The sequence below is a fragment of the Mustela lutreola genome, chromosome 6, assembly GCF_030435805.1.
Source record: "Mustela lutreola isolate mMusLut2 chromosome 6, mMusLut2.pri, whole genome shotgun sequence".
NCBI lineage: Eukaryota > Metazoa > Chordata > Mammalia > Carnivora > Mustelidae > Mustela > Mustela lutreola.
The window spans coordinates 42,779,093-42,804,862 of NC_081295.1; the positions used below are offsets into that span (position 1 = coordinate 42,779,093).

The 25,770-nt window shown below is 37.4% G+C and overlaps 1 protein-coding gene across 2 annotated transcripts in view; it reads left to right on the plus strand.

Annotated features, from left to right (window-relative positions):
* RARS2 (arginyl-tRNA synthetase 2, mitochondrial) overlaps window positions 1-25,770 on the plus strand; it is a 61,993-nt gene that overhangs the window by 7,422 nt on the left and 28,801 nt on the right. Inside the window, exons 2-6 of one of the 2 annotated variants that reach the window (XM_059177124.1) lie at window positions 9,172-9,245; window positions 11,846-11,948; window positions 13,311-13,394; window positions 20,627-20,724; window positions 24,132-24,187. In XM_059177124.1, the coding sequence (XP_059033107.1) occupies window positions 9,172-9,245; window positions 11,846-11,948; window positions 13,311-13,394; window positions 20,627-20,724; window positions 24,132-24,187 (415 nt within the window). The remainder of the gene's footprint in view (window positions 1-9,171; window positions 9,246-11,845; window positions 11,949-13,310; window positions 13,395-20,626; window positions 20,725-24,131; window positions 24,188-25,770) is intronic. The other variant, XM_059177125.1, reaches the window with a different exon arrangement.

Consider the following 25,770-nt stretch of genomic DNA (forward strand, 5'->3'; position numbering starts at 1 on the left):
CATTGGTCTGGGTGACATAGGGGCCTTGAAGTTCAAAAAATCATCAGGTGGTTCTGATCTTCCTCTAGGCTTGATAACCAATAACCAAGGATGACCAGGAGACAGAAAGGTACAGTGTTGCAGCACATATGGTTGCCACACTTTACTGCACACTGGAATTAACCAGATAACTTTTTAATATCCCGTTACCCAGTCACACCAGAATATTTGCACGTGGAAGTCAGGCATCAGTGAGCTCTAAAAATCCTTGGGTCATTACAACGCACAGCAAAATGTGGGAACCACAAGTATCATGATTAAGAATGTTAACTGTGGAAGACATAATGGGTTTAAGTCCAGCCTTTCCTTTCATAGGTATGTAAGTTCTCTGTGCCTCCTCTGTAAAATCTGGAAAATTAGTTACCTTTTAGTCTTGTCATTAGAATTCAATGAATTAATGTATAGTGTTTAGAATTGTATATAGAGTTTAGGATTGTGTTTGGTACACTGTATTATTCAATAAATGATAGTCATTGTTACATTACATCCTCAGAATTCTGAAGTCAGGGTATTTTGAACCCCTTTTCCACCCTACTACAATCCCAGAGGCTTTATGAAGGGGACTAATTATTATCCATTATCCAGGTGAACTTTTTAACCCCACCTGAAGTTAGGTAACCAGAAAGCTACATATCTGAATCATACAACTTAATTTCCAATAGGAATCTTTTTAACAGTACTCTTGTAAAGTTGTGTTTTGGTAAAGAAAAAATATTTCTCATTTTTGCAAAAATAACTGTGGGGCCATTGTAAAGAATTAAACCAGAAAGGTAAAAGAATTAAAAAAGAAAAGAAAAGAAAAAACCCTCCCCCATAAATAATCATTACTAACATTGGTTGACCTTTATTTTATATAATATTTCTTTTCAGTTATACAGGCACAATAAAAGGAGTACTGGATGGATAGGCTTTCTTACAAAAATTAGGCATATTGTAATGAGTTTTTATTTTGAGGTGCTTTTTCTTTTTTTTTTTTTTTAAAGTTTTCTGATAGAGAATGTCCAACCGATGGGGTGCCTGGGTGGCTCAGTTGGTAAGTGTCTGCCTTCCACCCAAGTCATGATCTCAGGGTCCTGGCATCAAGCCCCTCATTGAGCTTCCTGCTCAATAGGGGGTCTGCTTCTCTCTCTCCCTGTGCCCCTCCCTTCTGCTCGTGTTCTCTCTCAGATAAATAAAATCTTTCAAAATAAAAGAAAAATGTCCAACTACAAAATGTATAATAGTATTGATTCCCTATGTACCCAAGACCAGAATGCTATTTTAAATTAAAAATATTGTTTTGCTTGAGTTTAAAGAAAAAGAAATTAAAATGTAATTCATAGTTATTGCTAAATCTGAAATGAGTCCTCTACTTTATGAAATGAGATTTTGAAAAACATTACAGTTTGTTTTGGTTTAAAATTTACTTGAGAGACCAAAAGAAAGAGAGCAAGTGCGCAGATATGCCTGAGAGCAAGCACGCAAGCATGAGGAATGGCAGGAGGAGAGAAGCAGACTCCCCACTGAGCAGGGAGCCTGATGCAGACCTCAATCCCAGGACTCTGGGATCATGATCTGAACTGAAGGCAGATGCTTAATCAACTGAGCCACCTACCTGCCCTGAAAAACATTACAATTTGAAGTCTTTTTTAAAATTTTTGATTATTTCAAGGGCAGCTGGGCTTAGGTCATGATTTCGAGGTCCTGGTAATGTGGTTTTTGCAATACCCGTGAGGGTCAGTGGGTGGAGATCTGGAGTCTACAACCAAGAAAGAATTCTTGAAATGTCTTTGTTGCAAATTGGTGGTTTTATTAAAGCATAGGGACAGGACCCGTGGGCAGAAAAAGCTGCAGTACCGGGGTTTTGAGGAGTGGCTGATTATACTCAGCAGCTGGGGAAGTAAGGAAAAAGAGAGGTTTACAAGACAACTTTCACGTGCTAAAGAGGACCCACATAGGAGATACCAGAGGTCTTGCCACCGTCAAGTTGAGGTTATTTTCCCCCTCTAGCAAGGTAGAACCTTAAGATAGGTGGGAGATTCCTGGCAGAATGTTACACTCATGTCACCTGGGAGTGGGGGGTGGGGGAAGTTGCAGGGTGTCTGCTTATGCTTTGTCTTCGGCTAGCCTTCTTCTTCCTCATTATTGGGTTGGGCCTCATGTTGGGCCCCTTGCTCATCAGGGAGTCTGCTTCACCCTCTCCCCCTGTACCACCGCCAGATGTGCGCACATGCATTCTCACTCTCTCAAATAAAATCTTAAAAATTTTGATACTTCGAATTTAGATGATATCAACACTTACCATTAGACCTGAGGATGTTTTTGTAGTTGGTATAACTTTCCTTTGCATTTCTTAATTTGGGTACCTTTCTCAAAGTGTGTAACACTGTCTGTTAACTGTATCTTATTCCCTATGCATTTTATTTTTCTAAGATTTATTTATTTTAGAGAGAGACAGAGGGGGAGGGTGTGGAGAGGACAGAGGGAGGGGAAAAAGAATCTCAAGCAGACACCCCACTGAGTGCAGAGCCCAAAAGTCTAAGATCATGACCTGAGCTGAAACTCAAGGAATCAAGACACTTAACTGACTGTGCCACCCAGGTGCCCCTCCTATGCATTTTATATTGAATTGGATAAGATGCTTACCACCAATCCTTTTCCTAAGGTATGGCTTAATTGGCTGGATTTCTTTATAAGCAAATTTTTCAGAAGAGCTCATAGTACTTTTTTTTTAACTTGGTTCTTTTTCTCTCTCTCTTTTTTTTCTTAAGATTTTATTTATTTGAGAGAGAAAGATCACAAGTAGTCAGAGAAGCAGGCAGAGGGAGAAGCAGGCTTCCTGCCAAGCTCCCTGCCAAGCAGAAAGAGCCAGTCTGAGGGCTTAATCCCACGACCCTGGGACCACAACCCAAACTGAAGGCAGACACTTAACTGAGCCATCCATGCACTCCTAACTTATTTATATTTTGTTTTGTTGTTTTTTTTTTTTTAAAGATTTTATTTATTTATTTGACAGAGAGAGATCACAAGTAGGCAGAGAGGCAGGCAGAGAGAGAGGAGGAAGCAGGCTCCCTGCTGAGCAGAGACTCGATCCTAGGACCCTGAGATCATGACCTGAGCCGAAGGCAGCGGCTTAACCCACTGAGCCACCCAGGCGCCCCTGTTGTTTTTGTTTTAAAGAAATTTTGACTTCTTAGATAAAATAACCCTAGAAGTATCAAAAGGTGGTTTAAATCATTAGAAAATTAGCATGTTTATGGGGCACTGGGGTGGATCAGTTGACTAGATTTAGTGTTGGCCTCTTAGCTCAATTCAGGATCTCAGGGGTCCTAGGATCAGCCTCAGGTGCCCCACCCAGCTCTGGAGGGAGTCTGCTTGAGCTTCTCTCCCTCTGTCCCTCCCCCCACATGGGTCCTGTGCTCCCTCTCTAAAATAAGTCTTTAAAAAAAAAAAAATCACATGTTTAGAAGTAATATCAGAAATCTTCATTTTAGAAATAAGTCAGTAACACCAGATTTTATGAATCTGAATTTTCCAAAGACAGATACAGCAGATGCAAATGCATACAGACAATGTTATTTTAAAGTTTATCAGTTTTCATATGTTGGCAATTCAGATTAAAACACAGCTGAGCAAGTGAAACTAAACATACCGCTTTACAACTTTTCCTGTGAAGGATCTAGTTCTATATAATATCATTGCTAAATTATTCATTTTAACCAGATCATGATCTTTGTGGTTAGGTAATATGGCTACAAAGTAAACTGCATTTGTTTCATCCCCGGAGTAGTTACAGCAGTAACCTTGTCAGCACAATCTTTTCTTAGTTGGGTGCTTTATTTTTGAAATTTCATAACTTAAGTAGGATGTATCTGTGTTGAGTTTTCCAAATTATATTTTCCTGACATAGTAGTTATTTTGATCTGTAGGTTTTTCTTTTCTTTTTTTTTTTTTGTAAAGATCTTATTTATTAATTTGAGAGAGAGAGAGAGCATGAGAGGGGTGGGTTATCGGGAGGAGCAGATTCCCCACTTGAGCAGGGAGCCTGACTTGGGACTTGATCCTGGGACTCGAGGATCATGACCTGAGCCAAAGGCAGTCATTTGACCGAGCCACCCAGGTACCCCAGATTTGCTTTTTTTAACAAAATATTTAATCATGGAGAAAATTATAGTTATTATGTACCCATCACCCAGCTTTAAAAACCGTTACCATTAAAATCTTCTGGGTACCGATCCCTGGCTGCAAACTCTTTCCTCCCATGTGAGGTTTTGTGTTCATTGTATCTGTGCATGTTACTACCTATGAATGTATCCCTAGATAGTATTCTTCTACAAGTTAATAAAATTTATGTGAGTGGTAGTTAAACTGTAATCATCCTTTTACAACTTGGGTTTTTTGTTTCTTAGGCTCAATTTAAAAAAAAAAGATATATCCATAATTGTGTATGGAGATCTAGTTCTTTTATTTTACTGTTGTGTGTCATTGCAAGCAGTATGCCACAATTTAAATTTGGTCCCTTATTTCAGGGAAATTTTCCCTTTTATTGACTGTTAGGCCCTACCATCACTTTGGTCACACTTCTGGGACCCACTGCTGCTTATGTGATCACGTGTGCTTCCAGTCGCTTACTACTAATAGCACCTCATCTAGTCTAAAAGCCTGCTGGTCCCAGCCTATACTCAGCTCGAATGTGGCAGTTAACACCCTCAAGAACAGCTCTCAGTCCATGGGGAATGGAAGCTCTTTCCTCCTGTTTTTGGATAGACCATTTTATTAGACCTTGTGTGTGCTTGGAAAATTAAGCCCCAGTGTGTACAGCAGTAACCTTGTCAGCACAATCTTAACTTTTCCTCCTTCTTTCTCACGCTTCTCAGTCTGTCACTTGAACCCTCAGGAATTGCCTCCCAAATAAACTACCTGTGTAAAGTTCTTTTCTCAGGCCTTGTTTTTGGGGGAGCCAAGATCTCTATCTAAGAATACTTTTTCTTTTTCTTGGCTTTTGTTCCTTCGTCTCTATACCTTGTGACAAGAGAGACCAAGAAGCCCTGCTCTATACAGGACTGCTCCATTCTTCTTCAGAACCTTCTGCATGTTTTCTTGGCTATCACTTTTTGAAGAGTGTGGCTTTGGTTTTTTTCTCTTTATCGTTATGGTATATACTGCTGGAGAACCACTGTACCTATCTTCCTGTCTGCTTGCTTTCCTGCTCTTTTTCTGCTTTAGGAACACCAGTTATCATAAGGTTGGATTATCTTGTACCCAATTTTATTTCTTTTTCTCTGATTGCTTTCAATTTATGTTTTTTTAAAATCTGTATTCTCTGGTTATCATAGGCCTCTGTGTCATTTATTTTTAGTTATGAATGTTTTGTTTCTTAATTCTATAATAAAAATGTTTGATCATCAATTTGTTAATTTTTAGACTCCCTTTTATCTTTTTCTTTTAGTTCTTACTGTGTTCACAAATCTTGAAGCACTTTTGATGAATGCCTTTGTATTCATTTGGTTGTATTTTTCTAGACAAGAGTTCTTTGATCTTTCGTCCTTCCCTCTCTTCTCCTCTCCCCCACTTCCAGTTTGTCTGCTTGTTTTGCCTATTTTTCATCTTGCACATGCTTGACCATCCTACCCACACTTTCTGATTGTTTCCTGCATTGTGTGGGTGTCTTCACTCTCCATGTGAGATTTGTTCTTGGCCCACGTTGCTTTTGTGCTTACAAAAATATAAATTCTAAGGCTTTTCCACGCTTGTCTCTCTGGTAGGTTCTGGTGACATGTATATATTATTCCTGAACTCTGACCTGACATATTAAATTTTGCTTAGGTAGCTCTGATATCTTTTCACCTTGCTGTAAAAGTTCCTCCTCTGATTCTTACTGCCCATACAAAACCATATCGAGATCTCCATTTAATTGGGGAATGTGTTGTTGTTTCCATTGGAGAGAACTTTGGTGTGCTGCCCTAGAATCTTTACTTCTGAAAAGTACAGAATTCACGTCTCTGTTTTACTCCTTCTCTCCCACAGCTCTGTAGCCTCTCCCTCCAATCACAGATAAAAAAAATAATGGGATTCATTTTTTTCCTCTTCAGCTTGGAGTATTGATGAGAATTGTAAATTCAAGTTAAGAGGCTTGCCAAACAAGGCTGCTCCATTCTTCTTCACAAGTTGCGGTTTGTCTCCTTGGCTGTCCCTTTTGAAGTTTGTAACTTTGGACTGTGCCTATCCTGTTTGTTGCTGGAGAACCAACCAACCAGTCTGCCCATGTATGACCTACCTTCCTTTCCTTTCTCTGTTCTTTCTTCCACCCTTTCCATTTTAATTTGATAATGGGTGGAAGTTGGCAGTTGGGAGATAATGTAAAGAAGGCTTCCTTCCCCTACTTATCCCAGAGTCTTTTTAGGTTTTTAAAATTTGTTTTGTTTTTAATTATGAGAAAATACATACAACATAAAATTTACCATTTTAACTATTTTTAATTGTGCAGTTCAGTGGCATTAAGTCCATTAACATGGCTATGCAACCATCACCACCAACCCTATCCAGACTCTTCATTTGTAAAACTGAAACTCTCTGCTCCTTGTAACCAGTGACTCTCCATTTCTCCTTTTCCATCAGTCTTTTTATTTTGGTTTTCTAATTTACATCATATAAATATCTTTCTGTGCCTTTGGGAAACTGCCATTGAAGATATTTTCTATTTTGATATTTAAAGTTTCATGAATATAACTTGGTCTTAGAATTTACTTTTAGGAAAAGTTTGTTGCCAGGCAGCACTGTATTATATAGTTAGATTCCTTTTTGTACCTTGGATGCCAAAAAGCATAGTAACTATCTTGACCTTGGGTTTTCTGGTATGATTTTATACCTCCATTTTATTTTTATGTGTTAATTCCCCTCAGAGCCTTTTTTTGGACAACTGAGATATAATAAAAGAAATAAGCAATTCTTTTGAAGATTTTATTTATTTGAGAGAGAATGAGAGAGAGCACAAGGGGTTGTGGTGGCTGAGGGGGAAAGGGGAGGTGACTCCCTTACCAGGCAGGGACCCCGGGATCATGACCCGAGCCAAAGACTGGCTGGCACTTAACCCGCTGAGCCACCCAAGCACCCCAGAAATAAGCAATTTTTAAGTAATTTTTAGTTCATATTGGAAACAGAATTTTTTGTGTGTTGCTCATTTGGATGTAAACATTTTTTTTTTCCCTAAGATTTTATTTATTTATTTATTCGACAGAGATCACAAGTAGTCAGGCAGGCAGAGAGAGAGGAGGAAGCAGGCTCCCCGCCGAGCAGAAGGGCTCTATCCCAGGACCCCGGGATCATAACCTGAGCCGAAGGTAGAGGCTCCAACCCACTGAGCCACACAGGTGCCCCTGGATGTAAACATTACTGAAGTTCAAAACTTATTTTTCAGCTGAAAAGCTTTAAAATTGACCTATATAACTAAATTTTGTATTGTTTTGTTTTCCAGCAGACTTTATATTTAAGATAGGCATAAAATCTTAGTGGTTATGGTAAGTTTGGGAGACGTTATGTCTGTTAGGGTAGGGTCCGTGACCAAAGGAGCGAGACTGATACAAAGAGAAGGTCAAGCAAAGCTTTATTTCACGCCAAGCATCGAGAATCAAACCTACTGGTCAGGGCCGTGTCTTACAGAGAGAGCGAATACTCCCTGCCTCACAGATTAACTTTTATAGAGCAAAGGCCATGTGGTTGAGCCTGGCCATATAGGTGGCCAAAGAGATTGCAACACACAGAAAAAGCTGCACAGTCATGCTAGGTCACACATGGGTGGCCAATTGAATTACAGTTCACCCCATAGTAGCTATTTGAACTAGCCTATCACCTTGGTCAGAATTGGCACCCAAAAGGCAGGGCCCAGGTAGCTAGGGAGACAGTATGCTTGCTCCACTGATTGGATGTCTCCACCTGGGCCGACTCATCTATTGTATTTGGGCTCTGTTATCAGGGACTGGTCGACCATATTTTACTGGTTTCCCAGACTTGCTTTTAAGTAAATTCCCCTGGAGGCGGGGGAGGGGGCAGGGTCAGTTTAAGTTTTACTGCATAAACAACAAAATTACTGCTTAACCAAGATGAAATCGCTCTGGGTAAATAGGCCCTTAATGTCCAAAATAAAACCTTAATTTTAAAGGAAGAAGATAATATTTATTACATGCTTATTGTGTGACACATTTTTCTTAATCCTTATAAGAACCCTAGTTTATTTTTTTTTAAGAGTTTTTATTTATTTATTGAGAGAGAATGAGAGAGAGAGAGCATCAGAGTGGGGAGGGTCAGAGGAAGAAGCAGACTCCCTGCTGATCATGGAGCCAAATGAGGGACTCAGTCCTGGGACTTCAAGATCATGATCTGAGTGGAAGGCAGTCACTTAACTAACTCAGTCAACCAGGTGTCTAAGAACCCTAGTTTAATAGATTATCCCCATTTTTCATACGGGAAAGCTTAAGCTCATTTATGTAAGATGGCTTTCCTTTGGACTAATAGCTAGTAAAAGTGGACGTGGAATTTCAATCATTTTTTTCTTTTTTCTAAAAGAAATTTTAATAGAACCTCTCTTATTGGTGTACCTATATTGGCAAGAATTCTTTGTAATATAAGCACGAACTGTTACAGCCTTTATTCTGTAAATGTGGTGGAAATGTTTATCCACTCCTAGGAAAATGGCCTAAGGAAATAACCTTTTTTGTAGAGGCTTTTGTAATGCAGTTTCCAATGACTAAAATTTAAAAATAAAGACTGTACTCTGAGACATGAATTCAAAAATCAACATATACTAAGGGGCACCTGGGTGGCTTAGTTGATAGGGCATCTGACTTTTCATTTCAGCTCAGGTCGATCTTAGGGTCATGAGATCCATACCTGTGTGGGGCTCTGCACCAAGTTGGAGCCTGCTTAAGATTCTCTCTCTCTCTCTCTCATAGTTTTGGGTTTTCCAGAATGTCAGGTAAATAAAATCATATACTATATAGTCTGTTACCAGAGTTGGGTTTTTGTCACTTAGCATAGTGCATTTGAGGCTTATTTAAGTTAAGTATCTGAATGTTCTTTTTGTTGAGTAGTATTGCATTGAATCTGGTACAGATTATTAACAATCTTGCTTTTTCTTTTTTTTTTTTTAATGTTCAGCTTTCCAGAGTGTTAGATCTTCCACCAGAAAACTTGATCAAGTCAATATCTGCAGTTCCAATTTCCAGAAAAGAGTTAAGTATTTGTAACAACTTAAAATGTTGCTGACTTTGTCGGTATGCAAAAAAAAAAAAAATTGTTGTTCTTCAATTTACAGAATAGACCTTGAAATAAACCATAAAATGTGTTGTAACCTGTTACTCCCATTCATTTAAATAGTGAAATAAAATCTGTATTTTACCTACTTTGACATGGCACATTAAATTAGTACTCTTATGGTGTTTGATGTTTATGCTATTAATGATAATTATGGAAAAGTCTTTAAGGAAAATTAGGAACAAAGTCAAAATTTAATTCTGTGACGGCAAATAAAAGGACTAAGATTACAGTTAAAATTTCAGGGTTTGGAGGGGTGCCTTGGTGGCTCAGTCAGTTGGGTATCTGCCTTCAGCTCCAGTTGTGATCCCAGAGTCCCTGCTCAGCGGAGAGTCTGCTTCTCACTCTCTCTCTGCCCCTCCCCCCTGCTTCTCTCTCTCTCTCTCACTCATTCTCTCTCACTCACACTCTCAAAAAAAAAAAAATTTTTTTTTTTCAGGGTTTTTGAAGGGATTTTAGAGATTATACACTATCTGATGCTTGAACACTCTAGTGCTATATTTACCTGCTAGGGTTTTTTGTGGTTTTCAGGTTTTTTGTTTGATTCCATTTGAGAACGCCTGGTGATAGAAAACATAAAACCCTTAGTTCCTTTCTTGGATACAGGAAGATATCTTTTGTGAGATTGGTCCTTCTGACTGATGCTTCTTTACCATTTGGCTAAAAAAAATTATGTACTTAAATAAAATGTCCTCTCAGTCAATTAATAATGACAAGAAATTAGCTACATAGTAGGCATTTAAGCCCAAAGCTTTGGGAAGATATAATTATCATTACCATTATGTCCGAATATTTTGTCTCCTTAACTTTGTCAGGATTTCAGGAGACGGTAGGATGAAGATTATTGTTCCAGGAATAGACAAAGAGTAAGTGGAAGAGGAAGAGAAAGGCTACATTTGGCCTTGTTGAAAGAAAGCATCTTTAAAGTGTCCTGCTGTAGCTTACTTTACAATGAGCTCTAAGAACAAAGGCAACCACAGACCAAGGGGATCTTCTAATTACACATCTATTAATGTTATATCTGAAGCCAGTTACCTATTTCATAAAATCTATAAATGGCATTTTGCATAATAATAAAATAATATTGAAAATCCCTGCTTTTTATTTTATGTGTCAGGGGCCTTTAATAAGCTAAACAATCTTGGCCCATTTTTTTTTTAAGATATTATTTATTTATTTGACAGAGAACTAGAGAGCATAGATAGAGCAGCAGGGAGAGGGAAAAACGGGCTCTCCACTGAGCAGGGAGCCCAATGTTGGGCTCCATCCCAAGACCCTGGGATTATGACCTGAACCCAGGACCTCTGCTTAACCGATTGAGCCACCCAGGTGCCCCTTGGCCCATCTTTTGAAGAAGATTTTCTAAACCTGCCTAGAACTCCTTTGGGCAGTTCTACTTTAATGATACTATATTTCACTATACCTTTGGTTTATAGAGAATAAATATTGGGAAGGATCTCAAGAAAAGTATTTTTTTCTTCTCCCTCTCTCTCTCTCTCTCTCTCTCTATCTATCTATATATATATATATATATTTTTTTTTTTTTTTTTTTTTTTGAGAGTGAATACATGAGTGGGGTAGCAGGGGTGAGGGAGAGCGCAGAGAGAGAAGGAGAGGAGAATCCCAAGCAGTCTCCATGTCTAGCACAGAGCTGACACTGGACTCAGTCCCACACCCCTGATATCATGACCTAAGCCAGAATCAAGAGCCAGACACCCAGCTGACTGAGCCACCCATGTGCCTCAAGGCTCAAGAAAATTCATAATGGTCTTTGTTGACCAGGTGGCTTAATGTGATGTAAAACAGAGATCATAAGATATTTTAGGTATATCCCTGAATGTCAAGAGTGATAAAAATGAAGTCATTTGTACCTCCTCTAAAATAGGTCCTTTTGTTTCAGTGACAGTGGATTAAACAGTGGTTTAATCACTTATTGTGCCCATGGAATCTCATTTTCTAGTTCCTTTTTTTTCTTTTTTTTCAAGATTTATTTATTTATTTATTTATTTGGCAGACGTAGCAAGTATTACCACAAGCAGGGGAAGAGGGTGAGGGGAAGCAGCCTCCCACCAAGCAGGGAGACAGACATGGGGCTCAATCCCAGGACCCCAGGATCATACCTGATCCGAAGTCAGCCACTTAACAGCTGAGCCACCCAGGCGCCCCCTCTAGTTGCTTATTAATGTCAGAGGATGTTCTAGCTGGGTAATTACCTAGATGTTTGTACATCAGTTAAATTTTTTATTACACTTTGAACTACCTATCTCACAGAGATATAATAAAGTTACAGTTAGGTATTAGAAGAGGAATAGAAGAAGAACTAAAGAAGATAAAGTTCTAAATAAATACAAGTTGATACTTCTAATTTCTTTGCTTTATATTTTTAAAGCAAAACCCTTTCTTTCTGATAAAATTGTATTGAAGAATCCACAATGGTTAGTTGTTGTTGTTGTTGTTGTTACACTAGTAATGTTTTAAAGATATTACAGCTTTTTCCTATTTTGTTTTTTGTCTCTAGAGAAGTAGCTGATTTTCAGCTCTCTGTGGATTCTCTATTGGAAAACAACAATGACCATTCAAGACCAGATATTCAAGTTCAAGCCACAAGACTGGCAGAGAAGGTACTTCAGCACTATTATCTTTTTTAGACATTATAACAAACTTAGTAAAAAAAGAAAAAACTCTGCAGGCTATCTCAGGCATAATAATGAATTTAATAGTGTTGTTTTTGTTCAAGGCACCTTGGAAAATACAATTTAAATTCATTTTAGCCATGTGCTATAAGGTTAAGATGATTTTTCAAATTAGCTATAAAGCATTCCTCTTGAGCTGACATTGTTCAATTTTTTGATTAACTACTTACAGGAGGACTGAAGTGTTAATTAAATTTACAGATTGAAGCTGGATGGACTTCTGAATTTAAGAGAACAAGCTTGATAAATTAGAGCAGTGGGTTGCAATTTTTAAAATGAGTTTCTGAGAAGATGAGCATTAAAATATGAGAAAAAATGATTAGGTGTAAATAGAATCATGATTGCAGAGAAGAAGTGGTTAGATAATTTAATAAACTCATTCATTTCTAATTTCTCTGTTGGGTTTGGTATCTAAAAGGGGAATTGAAAGGATTGTAGAGAATGACCAAATCTAAATTATTAATGTAATACCATAAAAAACAGGGTTTTTAAAATACGGTTATTACATGTGACACAGAGGCTTCTGGGCACACTGAAGGATTGGAACAATGAAAGTCACTATCATAGAAAAAAATGTGTAAAGAATGAGTATAATAAAAGAGCTTTGATAGCTGAGTAAATATTTATTTGATCAGAAAATCAACCTAGATTTTTATCAGGAAGTACACGAGGAGTAAAATTTTTCTCATTACGGTATTTAGTTCCTTCCCCCATATCCTGTGAGTCTCAAATGTAAAGACTAGTGATTCTTCAGTGAAAACTGGTATCTCTTCAAGTTTCATGGATATATCAGGTGCTTAGAAATCTAGTTGGTTAAAATTTTAAGGTCTATTCAGTGAAGACCAAGTATTTAAATGATACCTATTTTTTGTGGGGGTACAAGTGCTGGCGGCGTAGGGCCTGACAGAATGAAATGTCCTGTGGCTCTTGTGCAAAGTGGGTGAGATAAAAAGAGTTCACTGCTTGTCAGGGCACATCAGGTTGGGGGGTGAAGTGATACTGGCTTCCTTCCATGTGAGGTAGAGAATTTGAAGTGAGAGAATGGGAAAGAAGAAGAGATTCTGAATATAGAGTAGTATTCTAGGCTAGAATAGGAGGAAGCTTGTCAAGTGATAGAATTGAACAGATTGGCTAAGGCCCAGGTCTGGATTTAATGACAGAGATATGATGTACCTGCTGTGTTTGGACTCCAAAGTGATAGTATTAAAACTATAAATATCATTATGCTTGTTATATAACATACTTAATTTTACCTGTTTTGTTTTTTTTTTTTTTTTTTAATCTTTTCAGCTAAAATGTGATACAGTGGTGAGTGAAATCAGCACTGGTCGAGGGACTGTAAATTTCAAAATTAACAGAGAACTGTTAACAAAGGTAAGAATGGATTATGTTCCAGCTATGCACCTTTACTCAGTCTGATTTAGCTACAGTGGTTTTCCCCCAGTTCTTAAACGTCACCTCCTCTTGCCTCAGAACCTTACACATTCTGATTCTCCTTCTTGGAGTGCCACCCCAAGTTAACTCCTGCTTACCCTTCAGTTCTTGATGTTTCCTGGGCTGTGCCTTTCTGTCCCCTTCATTTATGTGCTCTACCATCAGTGGGTATCTCTCCTTTGCAGAACTTATCATAGTTACTATTATACATCTTTTTATTTGATTAATGCCTCTTGCCCTTTAAATTAATTTCCATTAGAGCTTATAGCATCTGTTTTTCTCTCTGTTGAGAATGTTGGATCCCCAGTTCCTAGCACAGTGCCTGGCATGCAGTAGGTGTGAGATAACTATAATTGAATGAATTAATGGACTCTATATTGAATGCCCAAAGAGTACTGCTGGTTTTGGCTCTCTGGTAGCCTGTAATCTATTGGTAGCATGAGATTTATACAGATGAAACTGTAAGATAGCCTATTCTTTTAATAAAACAAGTATTAAAACAAAAGTTGGATTGATAGAATAAGCATAAGAAAGATCAGAAAACTCAGGATGGCCTGGAAGAGTTGGAGAAATGACATAAAGGAACTGGGTCTCGTGTAAGACTGGAGGACAGGTAATCCTGAATAGGCAGTGGTATGAGATTTTTTTTGTTGAGAGTTTAATCTCAGTTGAAATTGAAAATTTATCATAATGCATGCTTTAGGCTGTTATTTAGTTTAGTTTTGTTTTTTAAGAAATACTGGTTTTGAGTTAGTCAGGCTTAGTAATGCTGCAGTCTTGAATTGAAAATTACTATAAAACCAAAATTTCTAATATAATTTCTCACCAAGATTATACAGATAATAGGCATTTGCCCATCTGCCCGATCAGTCTTCCGAGGGAGAGTTAGTGTTAATATGCTTGCCTCTAGATCCTTGAATTTTTTTCTTTTATCTTTTTATCCTTCGTACTTCAAGGAGAGATAATTAACCAAAATCAGATCAGTCACAAGGACAAAAAGGAAATTTGTTTTGAGCTTGTTGAAAAGTGACTGCAGCCTGTTAGGCTCTTAGTTGGTAACGTTTCATGTCAATTTAGTAAACCATTGAGTCTAATTTACCATTTCTAAATTAGTACTCTTTCTTCCGATTATGATCACAAGTATATTTTTTAAGATTTTATTTATTGGGGCACCTGGGTGGCTCAGTCAGTTAAGCATCTGCTTTCGGCTCAGATGATCCCAGGGCCCAGGAATCAAGCCCCATATTGGTCTCCCTACTCAGTGGAGAGCCTGCTTTTCCCTTTCCCTCTGCCCTTCCCACTCCCTGTGCTCCCATGCACTTGAACACTCTCTCAAATAAATGGTAAATAGATAAATATTTATTTATTAGAGGTAATATTTTATGTATTTGTTAGAGGGCATGAGTGGGAGGAGGACCCCAAGACTCTGAGATCATGACCTGAACCAAAATCAGGCACATAACTCACTGACCCACCAGGTGCCCCAACAGTCTCGATTTTTTTTTTAAGATTTTATTTATTTATTTGACACAGAGAGATCACAAGTAGGCAGAGAGGCAGACAGAGAGAGGGGGAAGCAGGCTCCCCGCTGAGCAGAGAGCCTGATGCGGGGCTCGATTCCCAGACCTGAGGATCACGACTCGAGCTGAAGACAGAGGCTTTAACCCACTGAGCCACCCAAGCGCCCCAACAGTCTCGATTTTTATAGAAGCAGAAATGCAGCTCACCACAGTGCCCACCAAACTCCAGTCTAGTTCATAGGCAGAAATATTTTACCTTTTTAAATTTTCCCTGAGGTGGGAAAATGTACTATTAGATGAAGTTGCCTTTACAGCCACCTTGACTGAAAGAGATGTGTTTTATATATCAAGCAAGGCATGTGTTTACTTCTTTTAAAATGTCAGTGGCCACAAATTTTCATGCTTTATTATTACAGTGAACAAACTATGAGATTTTCTCCAATTTAAGAATGCACACTAGCTTGCTTATTAAAAGTATTCCCAAATCCTTCTCACTTGACAACACAGGGACAAGATCTAGGGCTTTGAGGTCCAGCTACTCTTTATCACCTGGAAATCCTCCCTCACTGTAGCCTTGAATGCCTGGATCTTAGTGTGATTTTTATTAAAGGAACAAGCAGATTGCTCACGGTAGCCCTGCTCAGTGTCACAGTAAAGGTACATCCTAAACTAATGAACACCCATAGTCAAAGGAAAATTGAATGTGCCTGGTTAAAAGTTGCAGTTTTTTAATGATAAGCGTTGTTTGCTCAAAACCTAAATTCTTCTACATCTGGCTTCATTATTTTCAGGTTTTAAAGAATGGCCATTTGCATGTATAATGAATTTTTCAGATCACATCAAGAAAAAAATTCAACCCTTTGGGACCATTATTAATACATATTTTTACATATTAAAGTCATCAAGATTGACATGTAGCCAGTGACCTGTGTCCAAAACTTAATTTTCAAGCAGGGAATTATGAATTTGTCATTGCTTACACATGTACAAACTTAGCCTTGCATAAAACGTATCTGTTCACGCATTGCAACTGAATTAACACTGGCAGCCCCAGGAAATGATTAAATGTTAGCTTAAGTTTGAATCACTAACGGAGGCAGTATAATGTCTTCGTGTAAATCATCCTCAAACATAGGAGACTAGAATGTGAAATTAAAGACAGTAGGAACTGCCAAATCATTGGAACTAGATAATGAATTTTTCGAAACCATAAGGTGATACGACCAATTCATACATCGTGAAGAGCTGTCAGTTTGGTGTCAAGCTTCCACCTGTCAGTAGCTTACAGATGACTTTCAAGAGTAATTTAAAATAATAGTTAATTCATTTAAGGGGAGGAAAAAAAGAAAATATGAGTTTAACTAAAAAGGAAAAAATCAAACAAAATCCTCTTTTTTTAGTTGTGCCTTTAAAAGTACACAATGGATAACGTCATTTTTATTTTACATGTATACCTGTATTTTTTCATTTGCCAAATTCAACTTTGCATGCTCTATTAAAACTTAAGGAAAAAAAGAAAAAGAGATACTAACTTAAATGGCTCTGATTCTGCTCATTATTTTGCTAACTGAGCTTAAGCCAGAAGGCAGTAGATGCATTTAAGTCACATGTAGTGCCAAGTGGCTGAGAACATGGAAGGAATGATTAAACTCTTTTCAAGTATTGACCAAAAAACAAATAGGTGGTAGTAGCTTCCGTAGAAGTTCTTATAAGAGCATCTTACATTTTAACATACTTAACGATGAGTAGATGGACCTCTAGCTTATTCATCTATTGGAATATCAAGGAACTTTACTAGCTCACTGACATTCTATAGTTTAAAACTTTTGCCACTAATTTCATAAACTTCTTCTTATTATTTGCCTGGGACTATATTACTGAAATCTAAAGATAAAGTGGCCTGTGTTCTGCCCCCAAGAAGCTTATGATCTAAAAGAAAAGCATAAAAAATACCAGTGTAATGTGTAGTGGATATGATAATGTGATGCATGATACAGTGGAGGCATGTGTAAGCTGCAATACAATGTAAAGAAAGGTACACATAAGTCTAAGTTGAGTGAACAGATAATCTTCAACTGGGCAAAAGTGGATGCCACTCTTAATATTGGGGTTGTGGATTCAAGCCCCATGTTTGGTGTAGACAGTCCTTTTTTTTTTTAAATAAAGATTTTATTTAGTATTTGATACAGAGAGAGAGAGAAACAGTAGGAGAGGGAGAGGGAGAAACAGACTCCCACTGAGCTGGGAGCCTGACGTGGGATGCGATCCCAGGACCCCGGGATCATGACCTGAGCCAAAGGCAGACACTCAACTGACTGAGCCACCCAGACACCGGGTACAGACATTACTTAAAAGCAAAAAAAAAATTTCTGAATCTTTAAAAAAAACAAAAAACAAAAAACGACAACTATATCTGGGAGATATAAATGCAGGCATTCAGGCAGAGAAGATAGCCTGGGCCAGAGTACAGAAGGTCAAGAACATGGCATTGTCTGGAAATCAGTGGTGATAGAGTATGGTTCACACATAGGATGGCATGGGGGAGGGTATGAAATTATCTGGTGTGAAGGGCCTTATATGCCCTGCGTTAGAATTTCAGCTTTTTGCCTCCGTCATCATTTTCCATGGTGTGTTATGTGTACCACAGGTGGTATGTTTGATAATTTTTTAGTATTACACTAATAAAATCCACCTCATTTTTTTTTTAAAGATTTTATTTATGTATTTGACAGAGAGAGATCACAACTAGGCAGAGAGGCAGTCAGAGAGCGAAGAGGAGGAAGCAGACTCACCGCTGAGCAGAGAGCCCGATGTGGGGCTTGATCCCGGGACCCTGAGACCATGACCTGAGCCGAAGGCAGAGGCCTTAACCCACAGAGCCACCCAGGCACCCCAAAATTCACCTCATTTTAATATTATATATTTATTACCCAAAAAATAAGACCCTAACACTTCTACCTTATGGTTTTTATGGATGTTATAATGTGCCATTTAACAAATCAGTTTTCTTAAAATTATGAAACCAAGACGAAATGCATGTAAAATAAAAAACCAGAAATTGATAAAATCTTTAAGATGTCTTGGAATCATTGAAGGGTTTAAGTAGAACATAGATCTAATTAAATTTACATGTTATATAAGGAGATAGTTATGTATTATTGTTTTGTTGTGGTTTTGTAGTGGTATGGCTGACGGATGATGAGGGTCTAAACCAGGACAGAGGGGATAACTATAACGATAGGCAGTGGCAGTTGCAGGATTTGGTGATTAATAGGTGGTTGATTATGAAGGTTGACGGAAAAGGGTAAAACTTAGGTACTCCTGGGTCTTTGACTTGGTTAGCTGGGTGAGGAGGTAAAGTTCATGTAGATGGAGAATGCAAAAGGAAGAGGAGTATATTCCATTGCACATCTCAGGCACTTCAGATTTTTGAGTTGGACATACCAGTCTATGGCACAGGAAAGATTTTATTAGGTAAGTAGTAGTTGAAGTCTTTGGACTTTATATTTAGGGGACGTATGAAGTAAGGAGCTAGAAGCAAGAAGGAAGCACAGGGTAGGGAGTGGGGCGGCAGGCAGTGGAAGAGGAGCCTGCAAAGGAAACTGAGAAGTAGAAGTCAGTAAAGCTTAATACCCTTAAAACCAAGGAGGATTAGTGGTTGCAAGAAGAAGAGTAGTCATCAGCTAAGCTGATGTTTGAAAAGTAGTCGCCCTGGGGAGGGCAGGTTAGGGTGGATGATCAAAAGGGACTCTAGACTTTTGCCTTATTCATTTAATTTTTTTTAATTTTACATAAAATGTACTCATAAAAGTAGTACTGCATTAAACAATTTAAGCATTCAGTTAGGTGTGCCATTTTTTTTTTAAGATTTTATTTATTCATTTAAGAGAGAAAAAGCACAATGAGGGAGGAGGGTCAAAGGGAGAGGAGAGGGAGAAGCAGGCTCCCTGCCTAGCACGAGCCCGATGTGCGGCTCTATCCCAAAACCCTGAGATCATGACCTGACCCGAAGGCAGACACTTAACTGACTGAGCCACCCAGGGGCCCCAAGTATGGCATTTTTAATTCTGACTTTGAGAGCCCTTAGAGTGAATAGTAGAAAAGGAAGCTCTAGGTAGCAGAGGGATCAGATTGTCAATGGAAGGTTTAGAAGTGGGGCATGTAAGATAGTCCTTCATTAAACTTGCTTTTTTTGTTTGTGCTAGAGAAATATCAATGAATTAAGGGTCATTTGTACAGGGAGAGCTTACCTTCCTGTGATTGCCTTTTGTGGAGTCTACCATCCATTACATATAAAGGGATGGAAAGTGACATGGATGGGTAGAATGTTAACTTTAGAATAATCTGACTCTGAATTCCTCCTCACTAATATTTACCTCCCATACTATTTGCAGCCTTGTCAGCTATTGTCTTGGAGTAAATAATTAACATTTAATGGGCCTCTGAGGTATGACAGGCACTGTTTTCTTTAATGTCTCTACATGTTAATCCTTTCTCTCTGTGTCCTACTATATAGTGTGAATGAAAGGAATATTATTTCTTCTGTCCTTGTACAACTATATACTGTTTCTGAACCTTAGTTTTTGCATCTATTAAATGGGAAATGTCCATTTTTAAGATTGTGAGGCTTAAAGATAACATAAATGCATCTGGACTTTAACCTAGCACTTTTTATGCTTAAAAGTATTGCTTTGCTACCTTCTGCTGCTTTGTCTGCCTTTTCCATTAAGTGAGCATCTTAATAAACTCTTTAAGATAGTAAAATTCTTCACATCATAAGCTACATAATTAGGACTCAGAATCCAGTTTGTGAAGCAAAACCAATGTAAGAGTAAATAGCCCATTACAGTAAATTCAAACCCCTAAACTAAAAAATAAATACATTTATAAATAAACGCATCACACCATTAGCAAAAAACAAAGTATGAATTTTGTGAACCGTATAACCTATGTACATTTCTAGAAATGGAACTGGAATATGTTTCGGTTGTTTCTGTTAGTTTTCCTTGTTTTTTGTTTATGTAGCCGGTAGGCATTTGAATTACAATTTTGTATTTGTTTTCTACCATTTCTTGTCATCCTTAGTAATACAAAAGTAGCAGTGGCATGCAGTAGTTAACACATTAGCTATGGTGTGAAAAAGGTTTTGCCATGTAGCCTAATAGAGTATGATGGTGAGAAAGTTATTTAACTTCTCTGTGCTTCTCTTTTCTCATTCATAAAAATTAATACTTATCTCCTAGGGTTGTTGTGAGGAATAAATGAGTTAATACACAGGAAATGCTCAGAAGTGCCCAGCATATAGTACGCATTCATTAAGTATTAGATGCTCCTTCTGGTTTTGGGTTACTGTTTGCTGTGGGACTTTCAACAGTTATTTAACCTCCCTAAACTTCAGTTTCTTTATTTGTATAATATCTATATCATTGGTTCCTGTAAGAATGAATATATGTGATGTATAAAAAGGGCACAGAGCCCCCATAGATGTTAGTTCTGGTTATTACTGTTTTGACTAGCATTAGCAATGGAACATGGTGGTGCTGACAATGCTGTGAAATTCTGAGTTCTGTAAATTAGAATGAGTAAATGAAGTAATTAAGAAAATCGCAATTTTTTTTTCTGTTAGTAAATTCCATGCATTTTACTTTTCAGACAGTACTACAACAAGTCATCAGTGATGGCTCAAAATATGGATTAAAAAGCGAGCTTTTCTCTGGTCTTCCCCAGAAGAAGATCGTGGTTGAATTCAGGTGAGTGCCTACTCATGTGTTGGTTAGTCAAGGTAGCTGGGCAGGTAAGTGTTTTACCATTATCATCTGGGGCCTCAGGACATAACATATGGAAAAACAGAAAACCAGTGAGATTATATTATTTTCTTAATATTACAGTGAACTGATCACTGTACCACGAATAAAAATTTTAGACTCCAATAAAAAAAAGTCTGGTGATTATGTTTTTTTTAATTAAGTATTTAATAGTTAATTTTAGTTTTTTTTTTTTTAGAAGAAATACTTATTCCATCTTCGTAGACTCTTAAATCCGAGGTAATGGTTACTACAATATTAAGAATTTTAAAGTAATGTGATTACCAGAGAACAAAGCCTTGTGGTATTTGTAATGTAAACATTTTTTTAAATTACAGAAAACTAGCTTTAAGTTTTAATATGCCTCTAAATAATCCTCATTACTTCCTGTTGCACTGTCAGTATATCTATCTAATTTTTGAGCTGTTTTTAGGCAACCAAAACAGAAAGGGAGCACTTTCAGAGTATAGCTGACCAGTTGACAGCTCATGGAAAAGATCAGAGATACTGTATTGTAATTGTATTTGCCTTCCTAAAAGTGAACGAGTCTTGATGAACTGTTTTCCCACTTGGAAAGTTAGAACTTGCTGTACCCTTTTATTTTAACTATATATTCCTGTGGAAAATTTTTTAAAAAAATGATGAGGGAATTATTTCAGATTTCCTAATTCTTTTTTTTTTTTTTAAGATTTTATTTATTTGACAGAGACCACAAGTAGGCAGAGAGGCAGGCAGAGAGAGAGAGGAGGAAGCAGGCTCCCCACTGAGCAGAGAGCCCGATGTGGGGCTCGATCCCAGGACCCTGGGATCATGACCTGAGCCAAAGGCAGAGGCTTTAACCCACTGAGCCACCCAGGCGCCCCCAGATTTCCTAATTCTTTATTATGACTTATTGTGGTAACAAACTTAGTTATGGTCAGCACCCAGATAACCAGAGGCAAGAGAAGGTTTTATATATTCTACACTTGTACTGTCTCTGCCACTCTCAAAAAAGACAGACTCTGAGATTCAGTGAACTTGTTTATGGTAAGGACTGATGGTGAGTAAACTCATGCTCCTACTGAGTAAACAAATATTATGGATAAATCTTATACTACCATTACACCCCAATCATATTTTAAGTTGAGTTTAAACATTAGTTGTATCACAGAGAGGAGAGGGACTTCATGAGGTCATCTTCACACCAGAGAGGAGTTGCATGAAGGCCATCCCTCAAAGAAAGTTGCCTGCTCTTTTCCCTCAATGAAAGTTGTGTAACAAGCTACTCTAACATTTAATACAGGAATTGGCAAATTTCAGCCCATGGGCAAAATCCAACCTGCCATATGTTTTTGTAAATGAAGTTTTATTGGAACATAAGCTTGCACTTTCATTTACATGTTGACTACAGTGGCTGCTTTGATACTACAGTGGCAGTTGAGTAGGATTGAATGGAACAGTTGAGATAGAGATCTGATGGCCCACAAGCCTAAAATATTACTGTCTGATTCTTTAAGGAAAAGTCTATCGACTCATGACTAGTGTCTTGAGACAACCATTTTAATGTTCATGACCCTTTAGATCTTGAAATCATGGATGGCTTAGCGCAGTGGTTCTTTGACTTGCATGTTGTCATTTGTAGTTCTGGTCATGTGGAAACTGTACTGGGGCTAGAAATCCAGGTGACTCATTTACTTGTCTGGCAGCTTACCTGAAGGCTGGCCTGGCATCTCTCTCTCTCCCCAGTGTCTCTCAGCTGCCTTACTATTTTTATTTCATAGTATTTTATTGTCATTTTATAAAAAACAACTTTGTAGGCAACAGCACAGAGGATCATAGGGGAAGAGAGGAGAAAACTGAACAGGAAGTTATCAGAGAAAAACCATAAGGGACTCTTAACTAGGGAACAAACTGAGGGTTGCTGGAGGGGAGGTAGATGGAGAGGATGGGGTAAATGGGTGATGGGCATTAAAGAGGGTATGTGAAATAATGAGCACTGGGTGTTACACACAGCTGATAAATTGTTGAACACTACATCTGAGACTAATGATGTACTATATGTTGGCTGATTGAATTTAAATAAAAACATCTGTTGCCATGAATAATTTAAATTAAAAAATAAAATCGACTTTATTCTGCTTACTTTGGTCCTCCTTTTCTAGTTTCTTAAAGGAGAACCTTAGGTTACTTACTGGTTTGAAACCTTTCTTCTTTTCTAATATATTCCATGCTGTAGATCTCTCTGCTGTAGCTCACAGATTTGCTATTTAATTTGCTAGGGGTAAACTTGTTTGTTCTCATTCTGTCAGGGATCACAGTCCTTCACCATCCAGTTTATAAAACTAGTGTTTCATATATTTTTCTGGTTTTCTGGTTGTTTAAGGCAGAAGGGTAAATCCCATCCTTTTTATTCTGTCTTGGTGGGAAGTGGAAGATCCCTTGTTTTTTATCCTAGAGAAGGACATTTGCTTTCTTCCTCAATAATGATTAAATGAGCATTCTTGTAGTGTCATAATTTCATAATTGTGTACATATTAATGTAGCATCAAGTATTTAAATTATAATATCCTTTATATAAATCTTTAGAAATAGATCAAAATTAAGTTCTCATTTTACTACTTTTATCCAGCTGTGTTCAAGTTAACTTATTATTTTCTAATATTGAGAAACCTGTGTGAAATGTTCAGACATATACAGAACACAACAGTATAATTAAGTCCCATATCCTTCTCACCCAGATTCAGCAGTCGTCAAGATATTGCCACATTTGCTTCATTATCCTTTTTCCATGTTGCTTTAGTCCCCTCATCTGTAAAGTAAGAGATGAGGGGGCACCTTAGCTTGCAACTCTTATGAGTATTAAATGGGTTAATGTATGTAAAGTGCGTGCAACTGTGCCTGTCAGGTAGTGAGTGCTCTAGAAACATTTGCTGTTGTCAAATTATCGAGTACAACTTTTGATAGATAATACCCAATGTAAACAAAATTTCTTTGGGGTCAGTAATTTTTTAGAGGATAAAGGGTTTACATCTAGTACACAAAGTTTAATTCCTAATAATCTGCATTGTTTTTGTGTCAGAAAAATATCTCTGAATTTCTTCATCCTTTTTATCAGTCCTTAAATGTATCTGCTTCCTAAGTGTGCCATTCTCTGTGTATGGTACTACCTCATGAGTGACAGGATCAGTTTCACTAAGGATGATTCTTTCTGAGTTCTAATTTATCATTGCTCTAAATTTCTAATTTTTCACTTATCTTTGCCCTAAATTACCAAAGGCCTTAATCCTCAATTATTAAACTGTGGAGGCATGACCTAGTTGATTTTAGAACTCTTGTTCTTAGAACAGAAATATAACTTTTGGAATTATTTGCAGTTCACCCAACGTTGCCAAAAAATTTCATGTTGGACATTTGCGTTCTACCATCATAGGTAAGTGTCATTAGTTTCATACGAAACACGACTTTGGGACAGTATTTTATAATGCATTGTAATGGTTTAATGCTCTAATAACAGTAAGACAAAAAACAATGTTCAAATTTATATGAGCTTGATGCTAATTAAATATTACATAAAATGGGAAAAATTGGTTTAGAAGTAAAAAAAAAAAATTGTTTCAAAACCAAAAGGTTAACTCAAACTGATTTTAACTGTTAGGTTTGTTAATAATTTTAACTTTTTAAAAATATGTATGCATATAAAGAAGATCATATAAAGAAGAAAGATGCAAAATGAAAATAGTTACATGGAGATGATAATAATCCCCCCAGGTTTTTGGTTCATAGACTTTGTTTTAAAAAAAGAAATGGTATTATATATTAATTATATCTCCATTAAAAAAGAAGCTCAGTCTCAATCATTTGAGTACTAACTGGAGCATTCAAGAGTGGAAATTGAAATAAGACTGTTCTAAGAAAGATTGCTATTGTACTTCATAGTTGTAATGTTCAGTGTAACTGTATACTAAGATTTTCATTTATTTAAAACATGATGTGATGCAGTAGCCCAATTTGAAACTGCAGTTTCAAAGAATTGAAAGAGACTTTGAAGTTTCTCATCTAGTGTATCTTCTGGTATGCAAATCTATTACATACTTGAGGGAGAGCCATTTAACCTGTCATTTGAATACTTTTAAGAGTTGAAGCAGCCCTTACTTTGTGACATAGATCGTTAATGAACTGGAGTCACCTGTCATTGTTGGAAATATCTTGTGGGGCATTTTAAGAGATAAAATGACAGGACTTGATTTTTAAAAGAATATAAAAAACATACTATATATGAAAAGCTACCTACTCAGGCCAAAAGTAAATGATGGACAGAACATAGTAAAGTTGTTTGAAAGTTGTTAAGGAAAATTTTGGACCAGTAAGAGATAATACTGGGAATTCATTTACCATTTCTGAAGTTTTCATGTATTAGTTCAGTTAATTTCATAACAGTCATATTTGTTACACCTGTTAACTGTGGTCTGTGGAAACTCATATGCCGAAAGTAAATTTTCCAAAATCATTCCAAAAGCCTAGGTTTGTGTTATTTGGTTGGTTTGCAGGATAATAAGTTGCTAATTTAAAAACTAATTAAAAATAGGAATATAGTATTGAGTAGCAGCTGGAGAAGGTTGCTGTTGGAACTACGTATGTAGACTGGGAAAGTCTAAAAGTAGGGAAGCTGGAAAAGTAGCTGTTGTAATTTAAGTCAGATATGCATATTGGTGAAGGATTATTTGGAGAAAACTAAATCCACTGTTGGAAAAGCAGGCAAGTATTTATTACAGGATGCTGAATAGTTTGCAAAGTTGTTGGAAGTGCTGAAGAAGTTTTGGATTAAGTAACCTAAATGACTCCCAAAATCATACCATAGAGCTTGGCCATGAAGGGAGCTTCTGCCTTTTCTGTAGTCCCTTCCAGTGACAACCATGCTACCATAGTCACAGGAAGCTGCCATTAGACCTGTCAGGCCTTCTAGAATTCATATTAGCAAAAGAGGCAGCCCCATACCCTTTCAGTTCCCGTGGA